We start from the raw sequence: 13,702 nt of genomic DNA, 5'->3' as shown, positions 1-13,702 counted from the left end.
TTATTATGATGAAAAATGTTTTCTACAAATGTGGTGACAGTTTATTTGTGTTATTTTACAGCTCTTAAAGAGAACTTTTTACTGGCAAAGTAAAAACAGGGACAATAGAAAAGCATATGGACCAGAGCTAACTGATCAAGAACAGAAACCACTAAACCAGCAGTGGGTGCCATCTGCGTTCATTTTACAAAGCAGAGCAGTGAAACAAAAGCCTTGCCCGTCCAGCGCAGAGGAATCTGTGTATGTCCCGATAAATCAAAGCCAGTGCAGGCAGCGTTTTATCAAGCATCTGCTGAGTGTTTTTGCATGTGCACACTCCACGACCTCACTGCACTGAAGCATCCCTGCAGCAGGACAGTACAGCAGGGGGAATCCCTCCGACCACCCCCCCTCTCCAACACCACCACCACCACTACCACCACCACCACCCGGAGAGATTAACCTCTGCTAAACAGAGCGTGTGCAGAAGGCTACTCATGCTGCAATGACAGCACTGATTAGAGATCTGCTCTTCATCCCAGGGGGAGCAGCACCACTCCTGAGGGTGGAGGGAAATGTGAGCTGTAGCTTCACATTTGCTACTATACGTTTCCTGTCTCCTGTTCCCCAAAGTGTGGCGTAAAATGTCGCATTACACCAGTAGACCCCGTGGTGGGTGTCGTGTCAGAGGTGAGCTGAAAAAGCAACATGTGATTCATCAAAACAGCCGCTACCGTCTGATGTTTGTCACTATGAGCTAAACAACAAAACAAGTGTAAGAGTGACATCTACTGGAAAAAGCTCATCATTTATTTATTTAGTTCTAAACCTGAATCATCTTGTTTGGATGATGGTATTCAAGGTGCTTTGATGCAATGAGATATGTGAGATAACTGTATCCTATTCTGTATCTTCTCTTTGTTTATTGTATATTAGTTTTGTTTGTTTTAGGTGGGCGAACATGTTTGTGATCTGACTGAAAAGATGTAAAAAATCTTAAATTATTAAAAACAATGTGATTTTTTTGGTTACACTTTATGGTTTTATAATTTCCTGATAACTTTCTAAAAATCTAGGAAATGTCTGAAGTTTGGCACCAATTTTAGAGAAAATAGAGATATTATTAAGAGTTTAGTTTAGAGTTGCAACTGTTAGTCGATTAATTCAAACACCAACTATTTTGGTGATAGAATAATTATTTTAGACACTTTTTTAAGCAAAAATGCCAAAAATTATCTGATTTCAGCTTCTCAAATTGTACTTTATTTTATTTAACCTTTATTTAAACAGGCAAGTCATTAAGAACAAATTCTTATTAACAATGGCAGCCTGGCAATCTGAAGATCTGATGCTTTTCTTTGTCATTTTTTAATTAAAAAAAAAAAATCTTTATTTAATTAAGCAGCCTCATTGAGATTAAGATCTCTTTTCCAAGAGAGACCTGAGAACAAGAAACATTCATAAGAATAAAAAACAGTTACAAGAATCATAAAAAAAACTCACATAATAAAGCCTTAAAATGTCCAAGAAGAATTTAAGACTCAAGTTTGTGCAGAGGACCTGAAACCAGTTCTGCCAACATTAGTGTGAACATGAGGAATATCTGTCATTATCTATCATAATCTATCATGTAGTTAATAGATTTAAATGAGAGAAGAGATATGAGGTAGTTTGGAAGCTTCAACAGTAGTTTTATAGATGAATAACATGATGATTATTCATTCTTGACTGACCAAAGACTGGCTTTCACAGCGAAACACAGTTTGCTTTTCAGTGCAAAGGACTAAGACACACATGGTGCTGAGTCTTTACAGTTATTGGAAATTTAAAAATAAATGAATTTGAGAATTTATATTAATCAGTGAATACATACACAGTCTGGCCTAATTCATCTGTTTGAAAGAATGCCAGATGTCTTCTCAAAGCATGACAAGATATGTGATATCAGTACAAACAATTGTAAACAATAAGTAAAAAATCCAAGACACTTTGAGTCCTGAGTGTATTAAATACATTTTTTCCTGTGGATGATTAGAAGAGATGGTTAATCTTTGTACACACATGAAACATGTACAGTAGCTTGTACTGGTCCCGTAAATTGAATTCTTCATCATAAATCATTGTGGTATTGTTTTGTTAGATTTGTATTCACCGGTGATGATGTACACGACAAGATCAAATTCTGTCAGTAAAAAATGCAACAATTCATGAAATAAAGTTAATTTTACTTGTGTATTGTGCTCCCTTTCTGCCATTGTTAAAAGTCTATTAAAATGCTAAATGTCTGGGAGTTATAAATACCCGCTAACTTTAAGACATAATGTGTTAAATGATATTTTTCCCCCTTAAAATAAAATATGAATTATGGGTGGTAATTAAATGCAACACTTTTTGCAGTAAGTACACAAATTATTGATTGTAATTTGGAATTTTCACTAAATTAGCTCAGTATCACATTAAGGCATTTTGAAACTGTCTTGTAAAGGAAATGTAGGTTATCAATGTTCATTCTGATGTTTCAGATTGAGGCTACACTTTCAATATGAAACCATATCTGGGTCTTCAATTTTCAGTACAGTCACAGTGAGGTTGTTTACCTGCTTTCAACATTCCTTGTATCACATTTCATCACATTGTTTAGGTGTTATCAAATTGGTTGTATATAAATACAACTCAATGAAAATGACCAGATGTCTTACAATAAGTGATAAGATGCTAAGAATTTGAATTTGAACAATGTGTTAGTTACAGAGCCTGTCTAGTGTGACCCAGAGAGTCTGGTATGTTGAGTAAAGAGAGAGACAGTTACTCTGATCCAGTTGAGTGTCTCAGTGCAGGTCAGTGAGGTTAGGACTGACAGGGACATTTAACCTTGTTTCAGTGTGAGGGAAAAAACATCCAAATTGTATGATAGTATCACTTACTGTATGTATGATGTATATATATATACATTGAATTGTTTCAACACTTCACTGAGTCTTAAGTTGTGCACCAGCAAAGGTTTAATAAGGGAACTGTAATTCGACTGCTAAAACTGTTCAAGAAAGACTATTTTCACCGTTACACATATTTGTTAGTTGTGTTGTCTGTACTTCAGCACATTGGCTTTGAAATGAAACCATGACTACGAGGTTAATCTTTCCTCTTTACCTCTATGGTGTTTACATCCACAGATGAACAGTGCAGTTGCTCCACTGTTCACCCAATATAGATGTAAACACAAAAAATAAACTACCAAGTCAGCACTTTCATTCATTCAAAACAGCTTAAATGTGTCACTGTCTGAATGATGGACTTTACTCTCTCTCTGCTTACCATCTGCTAGTTTCCTCCGGCTGTTCTGGTTATCCTGGTGCAGTCACTCAATGAATTACCAACGGAGGTCCCACACCTGTCAAATAGGACACATGGCATTTATTTTATTATTAGCATTTCATTACTTTGTAGTCTGCATGCACAAACATATTGCTGGTAATTTAAACATTTGAAAGCTTAATAAATCAAAAATGCATGTCAAAACACCCCTAATCCCTACATATATGACTGAAAAGGGTCCAGTTAATTCACTTCTCCCATATATGTGGACATTTCACACAGCAAATAATCCCAAATGATGTGCAAAAGCTGATAATAATAAAGGAGTCACGTTAACATTGAGCAGGTTTGTTAGCTACAACAGGTAGCTAGTTTACCTACAGATCAATTAGCATTGCTAGCGTTGGTTATCCTCTGAAGCTAACAGTTAACCACGGTGGTGGGCAGGTAAATAATTTAAATTGTGCATTATGCACACAACAAGACAAGCACACAAAAATGAAGTTAGACTCACTGTACGTGACGTCGACGTCAGCAGCGGTGCGTCTCCGTAACACACGCTGTATTTACTTTGAAAATCCCTGGTTTGGTTTCGCCGCCTAACATAGTTTTATCTCCAAGATATGTAAAAGAAGTTATGAATTATGTTCATTATTTGTTATGTTCATTAATTTGTTTATTTATTTATTGTAGCATCTCCTTAAATGGAGCTGCGGCCAACACCCTTCAAAACGCGCAACTTTTACTTTGAAGGCAAGCTGTCTCTGTTTCCGGTTCCCGACTTCCTGTTTTAATTTTCTTGGTACAAGTTGGATAATGGAACAAGCGGACACTTTAGCGTTCTGAATCGTATCGCACCTCTCAAGACAATAAAATATGGCAATACCCCCAAAATTGGGGTTGTCATTACACAACGTGAACAACTGCAAATGAATAATACTTCATGCACGGACCGACTTCCCCTCTAAACCTGTCATGTTTTTTGGGTTTTTTTTGTTTGTTTACCTCTTTGGGGCCCAAATAGATAAAAAATCTACGTTGCAGAGCTAATAAATGACACCAGCTCAAAGAGCAGGTTGGATTTAAAAGTTCCTCATGCCAACTCTGAACTGGGACGACTGGTTTCTGATAACATGCACCTTGCAAACTGGAATGAACTGCAAAACAGCTTGAAGTTAAGACACTTGTTCCTCTGAGGGAAAACATTGTCTCCAAAATATTTGTGATTGTTTCAAGTAATGTGTCTGTATGATGATTTTGTGATGTGAATGAACCGTCTTATTGTGATCCTTTGTCTGCCTCTTTTGCAAAATACTAATGAGATTTCCTAAACAAAGCTTAATAATAAAAAAAATCTAATAATTTACAAGGCTATAGGAAATAAATACACATTTGTGAAGCAGAACGTTATTTTTTCTTCTTTCCTCTCCCATTAATCATCTTAAAACCGCCTAGATTTGTCTTGTGGCCATTTGGTGGGGGCACGATCCCCATGCTGGGAACCACTGGACTAAACTGGCTCCACCTCCATCAGTTACAGCAATAAAATGCTGCTCACACATTGATGGATCAGCATTGACAATATGATACTGTAATATATAATAACAGCACATTTTATCACAGAATAAGCACTTTTGATACTTTAAGCACATTTTCCTGATAAATAATTACCTTTACCTTGTAACTGAGTACAAATTCACATTATTGGTATTTTAACTTGAGTAAAAATCTGAGTACTTCTACCATCACTGATTTGTACTCACCTTTACAGTAGTTTGGCAAGTGTTTTTACAGATGTAAGACTTCACACTTGTATTTTAAGATGTCCGACTGTGAGCGGCTGCTCTATTTCCTCTGTGCATCACTGATGAGATATAAATAGCTGAGTTTCATTTTTGTGTCATTGAAAGCAACACAAATAGTTGAAAGTTTGTCAGAGTAAAGTTTATTGAAAGAGAAGTTCAAACAATAAGGAGCACAGCCGGCTCAGAGTAAAGTGTGAATGCTGCAAGCCTCAAATAGTGGTCGGGTTAAAAAAAAAAAAAAAAAAAAAAAAAAAAAAAATCACAACTTGTTTCAACCATCACCGAAAGGAGTTATTATGCTTTTTTTCTTTTTTTGGAATAAAAAGCAGCATAAAATTCAAAGTCTATGCAAGTCATCAAACCAACAGAGTGAAATGTGTATTAAAAATACTGGATGCATGTACACACACACACAAAAACACACACACACACACAAGCGCGCACGGCTCCTTTTTGTTCTCACAAGACTGAAATGGAAACAGGCTGTGCTTCAGAGCGACATTAATGTTCTAAATAGATGCATAGAAGTGCATTTTGTTCAAATTATTTCAATGAGAAACCAATGTACACAAAATGACACTTGTTTAGATAGATCAACCTCATAAGTTCATATTAATTTTACATTTTCAGACTAAAAAAAAAAAAAAAAAGTCGAATTCAAAGTGTTTAAAAAAAAAAAAAAAGATTATAGTCGGCTGATTCTTGCCTCCCTTTGTTGAGCAGACCGCTTTGTTCAGGTCCTCTTACTGTTCCACAAAGCAGAGCAGCTTTCGGACGGATATGCCACATCTCTCTCTGTATCAAACAGTTCATGGAAGAGTCCCAAATTGTTCCTCCTTTTAATTATATCACAGCATGCATATACTGCACTGTAGACCCACCGACAGGTCGACAACACATCTGGGTTCTTTAAAGTAAACATCCTTTTAATAATTAGTGAATCACAAGTAAACATTAGAGACTAAATAAAAACATCCCCTTGTTTGATTGTATGATACATTACGGGGGACATCTACTGAACAACACTCACCGGGACTTTAATTTGTGGGTGAATATAGTTCCTCTTTTTTAAAATCTGCATCTATCTAGCGTGTTCTAGTGTTCTGCAGCTTAACGTTTTGGTTTGACGGCTGAGTGAAGCGCAATTGTCATAAAAAGGGTTCCTGCCCCAAACGACATTAATTTTTACGTACCTGTGCCGAGAGCATGCGACACTTTACACACACTGGGCTGAGATTTAAACGTCTGGGTCCCTTGTTAATGTTTTGGGCCACTCCTTTGCACTTTTATCTCCATTATAAACTGAATGTGGAATGGTGTGTCGTTATTTTTGGGGGGGTTGAACTGTCAGGATTTGTAAAAATATATGCGACATAAAATAAACAGTATGGATACATTAGCTGAGTAGTAAAATTTAACATAAACTTTAAACAGAAGAATGGTATAATAATAATAATAATTCAGATTAACATAAAATAACACACATTAAAAAACAAAACACAAACAAATAATGATGCATAGCATAAACAACATTGCAAAAAATCCAGCTCTACTGCACTTCATACCCAAACCTCAGCCAGGCGATTTGTTTCCAGAAGTGAAAACAGGTGTCGGGAGTGTTTTGCTTTTTCCAGGTGGAGCCTGCCGCTCGGGCGAGAAAGTCTAAAGCGCTCCCGATGAAAACGAGGGAGGGAGGGGAAGGAGAAGAAAAGAAGCGAGGTGTTTGTGGAGGCCTGGAGGAGGAGGGAGGAGAAAAAGGAAGAGGAGGAGGAGGAGGGAGGGTTTGGGGCATTAAGGGCTCCCTGCTGTAAACACTGCTGCTCGAGACCAAAGCTCCTCCGACTCCATGGCGCTCTTCTCAGGAGGAGTAGGGGGGGGGCTCATGTGACGCTCTGTGCCGACGCTCTAGGTGTCCTCCTCCTCCTCCTCACGGTTGGCCACCACCCTCTTCCTCAGAGCTTCGTCTGGGAAAACCTGTCCCTTCGGTTCCGGGCGCCCCTCGGGGGACCCTCTCCTCCTCCTCCAGACATCATCCTGGTCCTCTTCTTCCTCTTCTTCGTCGTCGTCTTCCTCGCCGTCGGCCTCATGCTCGTCCTCCTGTCTCTGGATTAACCTCGCTTGCTCGATCGATTGTTTCTCTGCAGAGCCGCATATGAACAAGAGTCAGTGATACAAACAAAACTTGCAAATTTGTGACGAATATCTGTTCTGCTCATTAATTAATGTATATATTTATAAACTTGTTATAAAATAATCTGAACATGACGTTTAATCTCATGAAACTCACTCTGGTAGTAATCAGGAGAAGAAAACCTCCGTGAAGGGAAGACGAAGTCAGCGATGAACACCAGTAACTGCAAAGACAAAACAACAATCACCATTAACTCACAGACTATTATGTGTGTTTATGCTTGATGAACATTCAATATGGTTTCATCACTGTTTAATAACGTTGGCGGCGTTTTTACTCACCAGTCCCAGTGCAAGACCGGAAAACAGAGTGGCCAGGCCGAAGATAACATACGATCCCCAAACAGGAATCCCCAGTTTCTCTGTCATGTAGTTATGACAACGCTGGAGGAAGCAAAATGTACGTGATCAACAAATAAGATAAACAAATAAAAACAACAAATAAGCACTGATATAGTATAACAGCAGCATTTTTTCACACATTGTGGATCGTCAAACTCTAAAACACCTTTCTGTCCATGTCTTTGTTCGTCTGTCACCAACAATCATCCCCTCGAGGGAAGCAAACTATTTCTATGACCTTCTCCTCGGGCGCCACATTTCAGACCAAATCAGTCCTCCTGTTCATTTGAATGGGGGTAGTGCGTTTAGACGGCGAGGGCTTTTGAAGGTGAGAAAGTTGATCCAGAGTCAACTTTTGGAGAAATGCAACCCAAGGTCATGCTTTAATGACCAATCACATGATCAGAGCTAAACTCTGCCATGAGGGAGTATAAAGCCGTTATTAGGAAGAGGGAAGGACATTTCTCTTTGTTTGATAACATTAAAAGTAAAGTTAGACTTCGCTGTCTGCTTCCCGACTCATTAAAAAAAAAAGACGAGAGGAAAAGAAAGAGAGTGAATGAAGAGACGGAGCGGCGGTAGCGAGAAAGCTGGTAAATCAGATCAATAAAATGTTATTTTCTGATTGTTTCACAGCAGTTACGTTCTAGAGCACAAATAAACACGCCTACACACAACCCTGCGGCGGTGCGTCGCAACGATTTGGTCTGAATACAGCCTTAAGCCACGTTTTGAATTTTAAATGATGTCTCTACAGTTTACAGCCTTCTGTAGAGCTGATCAACTGAATACCAGCAGATTTTTGCACATGTGATCGGTTAAAATAACGCCATAGTTGTTTTCTTTATTGTTTTAATTTAAGACAATTAAAATAATTCATACATTCAGTCATTTTTTCAGCTTTATCTAAACAGTCATTACAGACTTATTATTAAATAATAAGTCTGCTGATATTCTGTGTTGTTCTTACTGACAAAAAAAGACCAAAACCAACAATAAATTGATCCCTATGTAAGTATGTCTGCGTAGCCGAAGCCTGATGCAGCTCATTTATGTGTCATAGAGCTCCATTGTTGTTAAAAACACATCAAACACTGTTTTACTGGCTGACATTCCTTCATTACCATGAACACAGAGGTCTGTAGTTCATTACCATGAACGCCAGGCCAAACCATTCAACCTAGGGGGAAACACTGCTCACTAAAACAACAAATGTTCTGTTTGAGTAATATTTGCTAAAAATCTGCAGCGCGCAGCTGTTTCAGGAAATTACTTCATATCTTTCAAAAGAATCTATAGGTGTGAGGTGTTTTTAAACATTTACGTCTTCAGCAGAATCCAGCGAGCTCAGGGCTGAGTGTCACAGACGGCGTAGGGACCAGAAAGTATTAAGTGAGACTAACACATTGCTGGTTTTGTTATTTTTTATGAGATTTATTGACAGTCAGAAAAATATGGAACGATGCCAGCTTTAATCCTTTAATAATGGAAACGACACGTCATCCACGTAAGAGAGGAGGTGTTTTGATATTCTGGTGTTTTTGCCCTCAAAAAATAATAATCAAAAGTAGAAATCTGAGACACTAGAGAGGATTATTTAACTCAACAGCTGTAGGTGTTCCCTGCTGTCCTACAATATATATTGTTTGCACTATATGGAGGTCCGGTTAGACTTTTCTCTATGTTTACAGTGTCAGCCCTTTATCCTGGCTTTTTAAATACCCACATTGTATTTTTCCACATAAAAGTTGTTTTGATTTCCACATGTAGTTTCACGTTACGCATCAGTGACGCACACATTCCTTATATTAAATGGCTTATATTAAATAAATACCTTTCTATATATAAAAACCTACATGTCAACAGTCAGAAACTATAAATGGGAAAAATCCTCACTTACCCGGATAAACATGGAGAGCTTGAACAAAGCAGACATTGAATTCATTCTGCCGAAAAGAAGAAAAGGAAAAATGCCAGCATGTAATTCAATAAGGATTTGTCAAACTGTAACATCACTACAAAGCTTAAACTTACGAATTTAACAAGTAGGGGGAGGGGAGGGGAGGGGGGGGTTTTGTCAGTGTGATTTTAAACTAAGAGAAAGACGCTAAGAATAGAGCTAACAGGGCAGGCATGTGATGTTCTTTTCTGTTATTTCAAAGCAAAGAGAGAAAAACAGTGATGCTGTATCACTGGACAAACATGAAAATGAGAAAATGTAGTTTTCAAGGCTGAAAGCTGAAAAGGGTAAAAAGACCTTCGGGCTGGGCGATATTGGTCGAGACAAATTTCACAATAACCACATTATATTGAAGTATAATATATCATACAGCTGGTAGGAAAATGGAAAATCAGTTTTATGTAACTCCATCATCACACTATATCTTCATCATCATCATCATCATAATTGTATAAAACTGTTGACTCACAGAAACGAAGACGGCCCAAACCAAGAGGAAATTGGCTCCACTGCTTTCCATTTCTGCCCATCAATAAAGCTGAGGAAATCGTCTTTAGTGCGAGCGCCCTGGTACTTTCGGAAGACGCCATCCTTACAACTGAAACACACACACACACACACACACACACACAGATATTCAGTTATGTTTCCCTCGGGACTGACACACACCCAAAATATGTAGATGTGTTCAGCAGAAGTGACGACTCATGTTAAATGTTTGGCTACAGGATAAGAAGGCAAAATGGGCAACATGGCGGTTGTCTAACTGCTGAAAATATTCATACTAATACATTTTCTGTATTTAGTTTCAAAGTATTATGTGAACAAGTTAAATTAGGTGAAAACTATGTAGCTTACACAGTATGTAGCCAAAATCCCCCAGACTGCAAATATGCAGGTTTTGACTTGAAATTGCATTTTTACAGCAAAACGTCACACTGACAATGAAAAATCAAAAGCAAACTTTGCCCTGACAAGGTTTGTTTAAATAGCAGCCGGTGGTATATTTACTCAGCGTTCTGTTACACCAGATTAACCCTCGACTTTCTGTTACTGATGATTGTTGCTGTTAGATTAATTGAGACCGTTTCTGGTTTACAGTCAGGACTGAAACAGTGTGATTAACAGTTAACTGATAAATAAGCAGCAAATTAATCAACGCATTTTTTGAGCATCAATTAACTGTTTAAGTCATTTATCAAACAAAAATGGAAATATTTCAAAAGTGAGGATTTGCTGCTTTCTTCGTATTTTATAAATGTAATCGCTAATTAAAACTTTAAAGTCGCTTTGAGTTTTGACCGTAGATTGCCAGAAAAAAACCTTGTGATTGGCTTTTTTTTTTAACCATCTCTTGACATTTTAGAGATTACAGTTAATCAGATTAAATAGATCATAATGAAAAGTAATCATTAGTTTGCAGTCAAACAGTTAAATGTTTTCCCCAAATAAAGAATATTTCAGGAAGTCACACCACATATATAACAAATGATACGGTATTGATGATATATAAGCAAGTCATGCCACATACAGTCATTATTAAAACACTAGTGTGACATTTTACAGGACTTCACAGTTAACCAGAGAATTGGTAAAACCATTAGATTATCTTCTTTTAAGAGCAGCATTACAGACACCACAAGAAGTCACTTAAGAGAGGAAGCAGTAAAAAAAAACCACAAAATAACCAAGAACTTACTGGTAAATAGTAGGAAGTGAGGTGATGATGAATCGCCCACTCAGACCTTACACAGGGAGGAGACGAGAGCTGTTAGTGTACAGGAAGCAACGTTTGGCTCATGACTTAACCGAGAAGAATTTCAGACTCAGCAGATGGGTGAAAATAATGTCTGACCTACAGCTACATTTTATGAATCAAACAACTAATCAATTAATCAAGGAAAAATCTCAATCCCCCATAATGCACTTATAATGTAAATGATGGAAAATGTATTTAAAAGTTTATCTGAAGCTAATATGAAGCTTCAGTCGCCCAAATTAGTCAAATCATATCTCATTGTGATTCATACTGTCTGTCCTGCACTGTGTGCACATATATAGTTTATCTTTTTTACTGTCGACTGTTAATACACACAGTTTATTTACACTCAAATTAATATTTACATTGGTATTTATACTTCTATTTATATTCTGCTTTTTTGCACACACATAGCTTTTTCATTTCTTTAAGGCTGCGACGTTAAATATATCATCAGGAATAAACAGCATAACCACCTCTACTACACAGAATCTTTGTAAATTAATGTCCCTCCCTTTTTTTTTTACTCTGAAGGACTTATGTCTCAGCAGGATTTGGAAAAAAACTTGTCCAGGCATTTATCTTCACTCGAATCGACTACTGTAATGGCGTCTTTACAGGTCTCTCTTTAAAAAAAAAGAGAGAAGACAATAGAATAAAATCAATCAGACAGCTGCAGCTGATTCAGAGTGGTCTTAGTGAGGATTAAAAACCTCTCTAGTCATGGTGAGGCAGCTTTCAGTTTCTATGCTCCACATATTTAAAACAAACTCCCAGAAAATTAGAGGTCTGTTGCAACTCAGTTCTTTTGTATCGACAAGCTTTCTTCTAATTTCAGCTTTATTTCTTGTGAAATTCTGTATTTTACCTCCACAAGCCTCTAAAAGTTATTCAAATAAAACAAAGTCCTCTTTCTAATGCTGTGAGGTTAGTCGATTGACAGAAGATTAATTGGCAACTATCACTTAGTCATTTTATAAGCAAAAATGTAAAAAAACAAGCTGGTTTCCGCTTCGTAAATGTGATGATTCATTGCTTTTCTTTGTGGGACATGATGATAAACTGAATATCTTTGGGTTTTGAGCTGTACTTCAGACAAAACTAAACATTTGAAGATGTAACCTCAGACTGTGGGGAACATTAACAGATATTTTTCACTATTTTCTGACGTTTTATGGACAAAATGAGTCAAGACAATAATCAGTAACCTAACTAGTAGAGGAGGGGTCCCAGGTAGACTTTGCTTTATTTTAAGGGGGTCACAGGCCAAAAAGGTTGGGAAACACTGCTTTCAGAGCTTTGGTTTGTCATTAAATAGAGAAGTCAGAGTGTAAACAGGCAGCTGGGAGAGGTCACTCAAGGCCTACCAGGTTGTTCTGTCACGTCCACCTTGGCTATATTGACCCCCATGTCCTCCCCCCAGTCTGCAAACTCCTTCCACACCGGCTGCAGCTGCTGGCAGGCTGGACACCACGGTGCGTAGCTAAGAGACAACGAGTTTCACAAGAGAAAATGCACAATCACTTACAGATAAACACAGCTGAAATAGACCGATGACCTGATTAGCTGCCTGTGTACTAGCAAGCTGGCTATTGTAAGCTAGTCAGCACTTAATACAGGTAGACAAGATCGGATTAGACACAGCATTGTGGGGAAACACGCCCTAATTAAACGACCTCGTGTTTATTTTAAGTTAACTGACATTCTAGTTAGCTCTTTAGCTGTCAGTTAGCACTGGACGTTAGCAGGACACTCACAACTCAATCATCCACTCTCCGGTCAGGATCTCCTCCCAGTTGCCGTCGGTCACTTCTTTAAGGCTGCCTTGTTTAGCCGAAACTGGCAGCGACGTTAAATATATCGCCAGGAATAAACAGCATATCCATGAGCGGTGTTTTGTTGGCTTTGTTAAAGAAAACATTGTTGTTTCTGAGCTGCAGCTGCTCGCCAGCAAACACGCCATGTATGCTCTGTGTGAGGCAGCTCAGCACGCTTACTTCCGGTTTGCGCCCTAAACGTCCGAGTCACGTGGTTTTGAGTTTGACTGACAGGATGTGAAACTAAAAAAGACGAAGAGGATGTGAGACTCTGCATTAAAGGTGTAATATGTAGAATTTAGTGGCATCTAGAAGAATGGACTTGGCAGAAATTGAAGTTAATGTTCATAAGTATGTTTTAATTAGTGTTTAATCACCTGAAAATAAAATAAAAAGATACTTTCAGTTGCATTCACGTGCTCAGCGGTCCAATTTCCCAAGTTGTGAAGTCATTCTTTCGACTTCGGTGTGCTCATGAGTTTAGTAAGTCGTAATGTGGAAGCAACACAGACGCTACAAAGAAGATGATGTGTTG

At 37.9% G+C, this 13,702-nt stretch overlaps 1 protein-coding gene across 1 annotated transcript; it reads right to left on the bottom strand.

Annotated features, from left to right (window-relative positions):
* Nucleotides 1-5,216: 5,216 nt before the first annotated feature.
* Nucleotides 5,217-13,367, bottom strand: tmx1 (thioredoxin-related transmembrane protein 1). Its single transcript, XM_067614068.1, has 8 exons — nt 13,108-13,367; nt 12,718-12,833; nt 11,291-11,336; nt 10,061-10,189; nt 9,532-9,577; nt 7,572-7,673; nt 7,387-7,453; nt 5,217-7,237 (listed from the first exon to the last, which is right to left on the bottom strand). Exons 1-8 carry the CDS (start codon nt 13,311-13,313, stop codon nt 7,005-7,007), a joined length of 945 nt encoding a protein of 314 aa, XP_067470169.1. The 5' UTR covers nt 13,314-13,367; the 3' UTR covers nt 5,217-7,004.
* Nucleotides 13,368-13,702: the final 335 nt, after the last annotated feature.

This window comes from Thunnus thynnus, chromosome 16 (genome assembly GCF_963924715.1).
Source record: "Thunnus thynnus chromosome 16, fThuThy2.1, whole genome shotgun sequence".
NCBI classification, from domain to species: domain Eukaryota; kingdom Metazoa; phylum Chordata; class Actinopteri; order Scombriformes; family Scombridae; genus Thunnus; species Thunnus thynnus.
The sequence above is the reverse complement of the archived record's forward strand: the minus strand, read 5'-3'. Positions and strand labels throughout refer to the sequence as shown.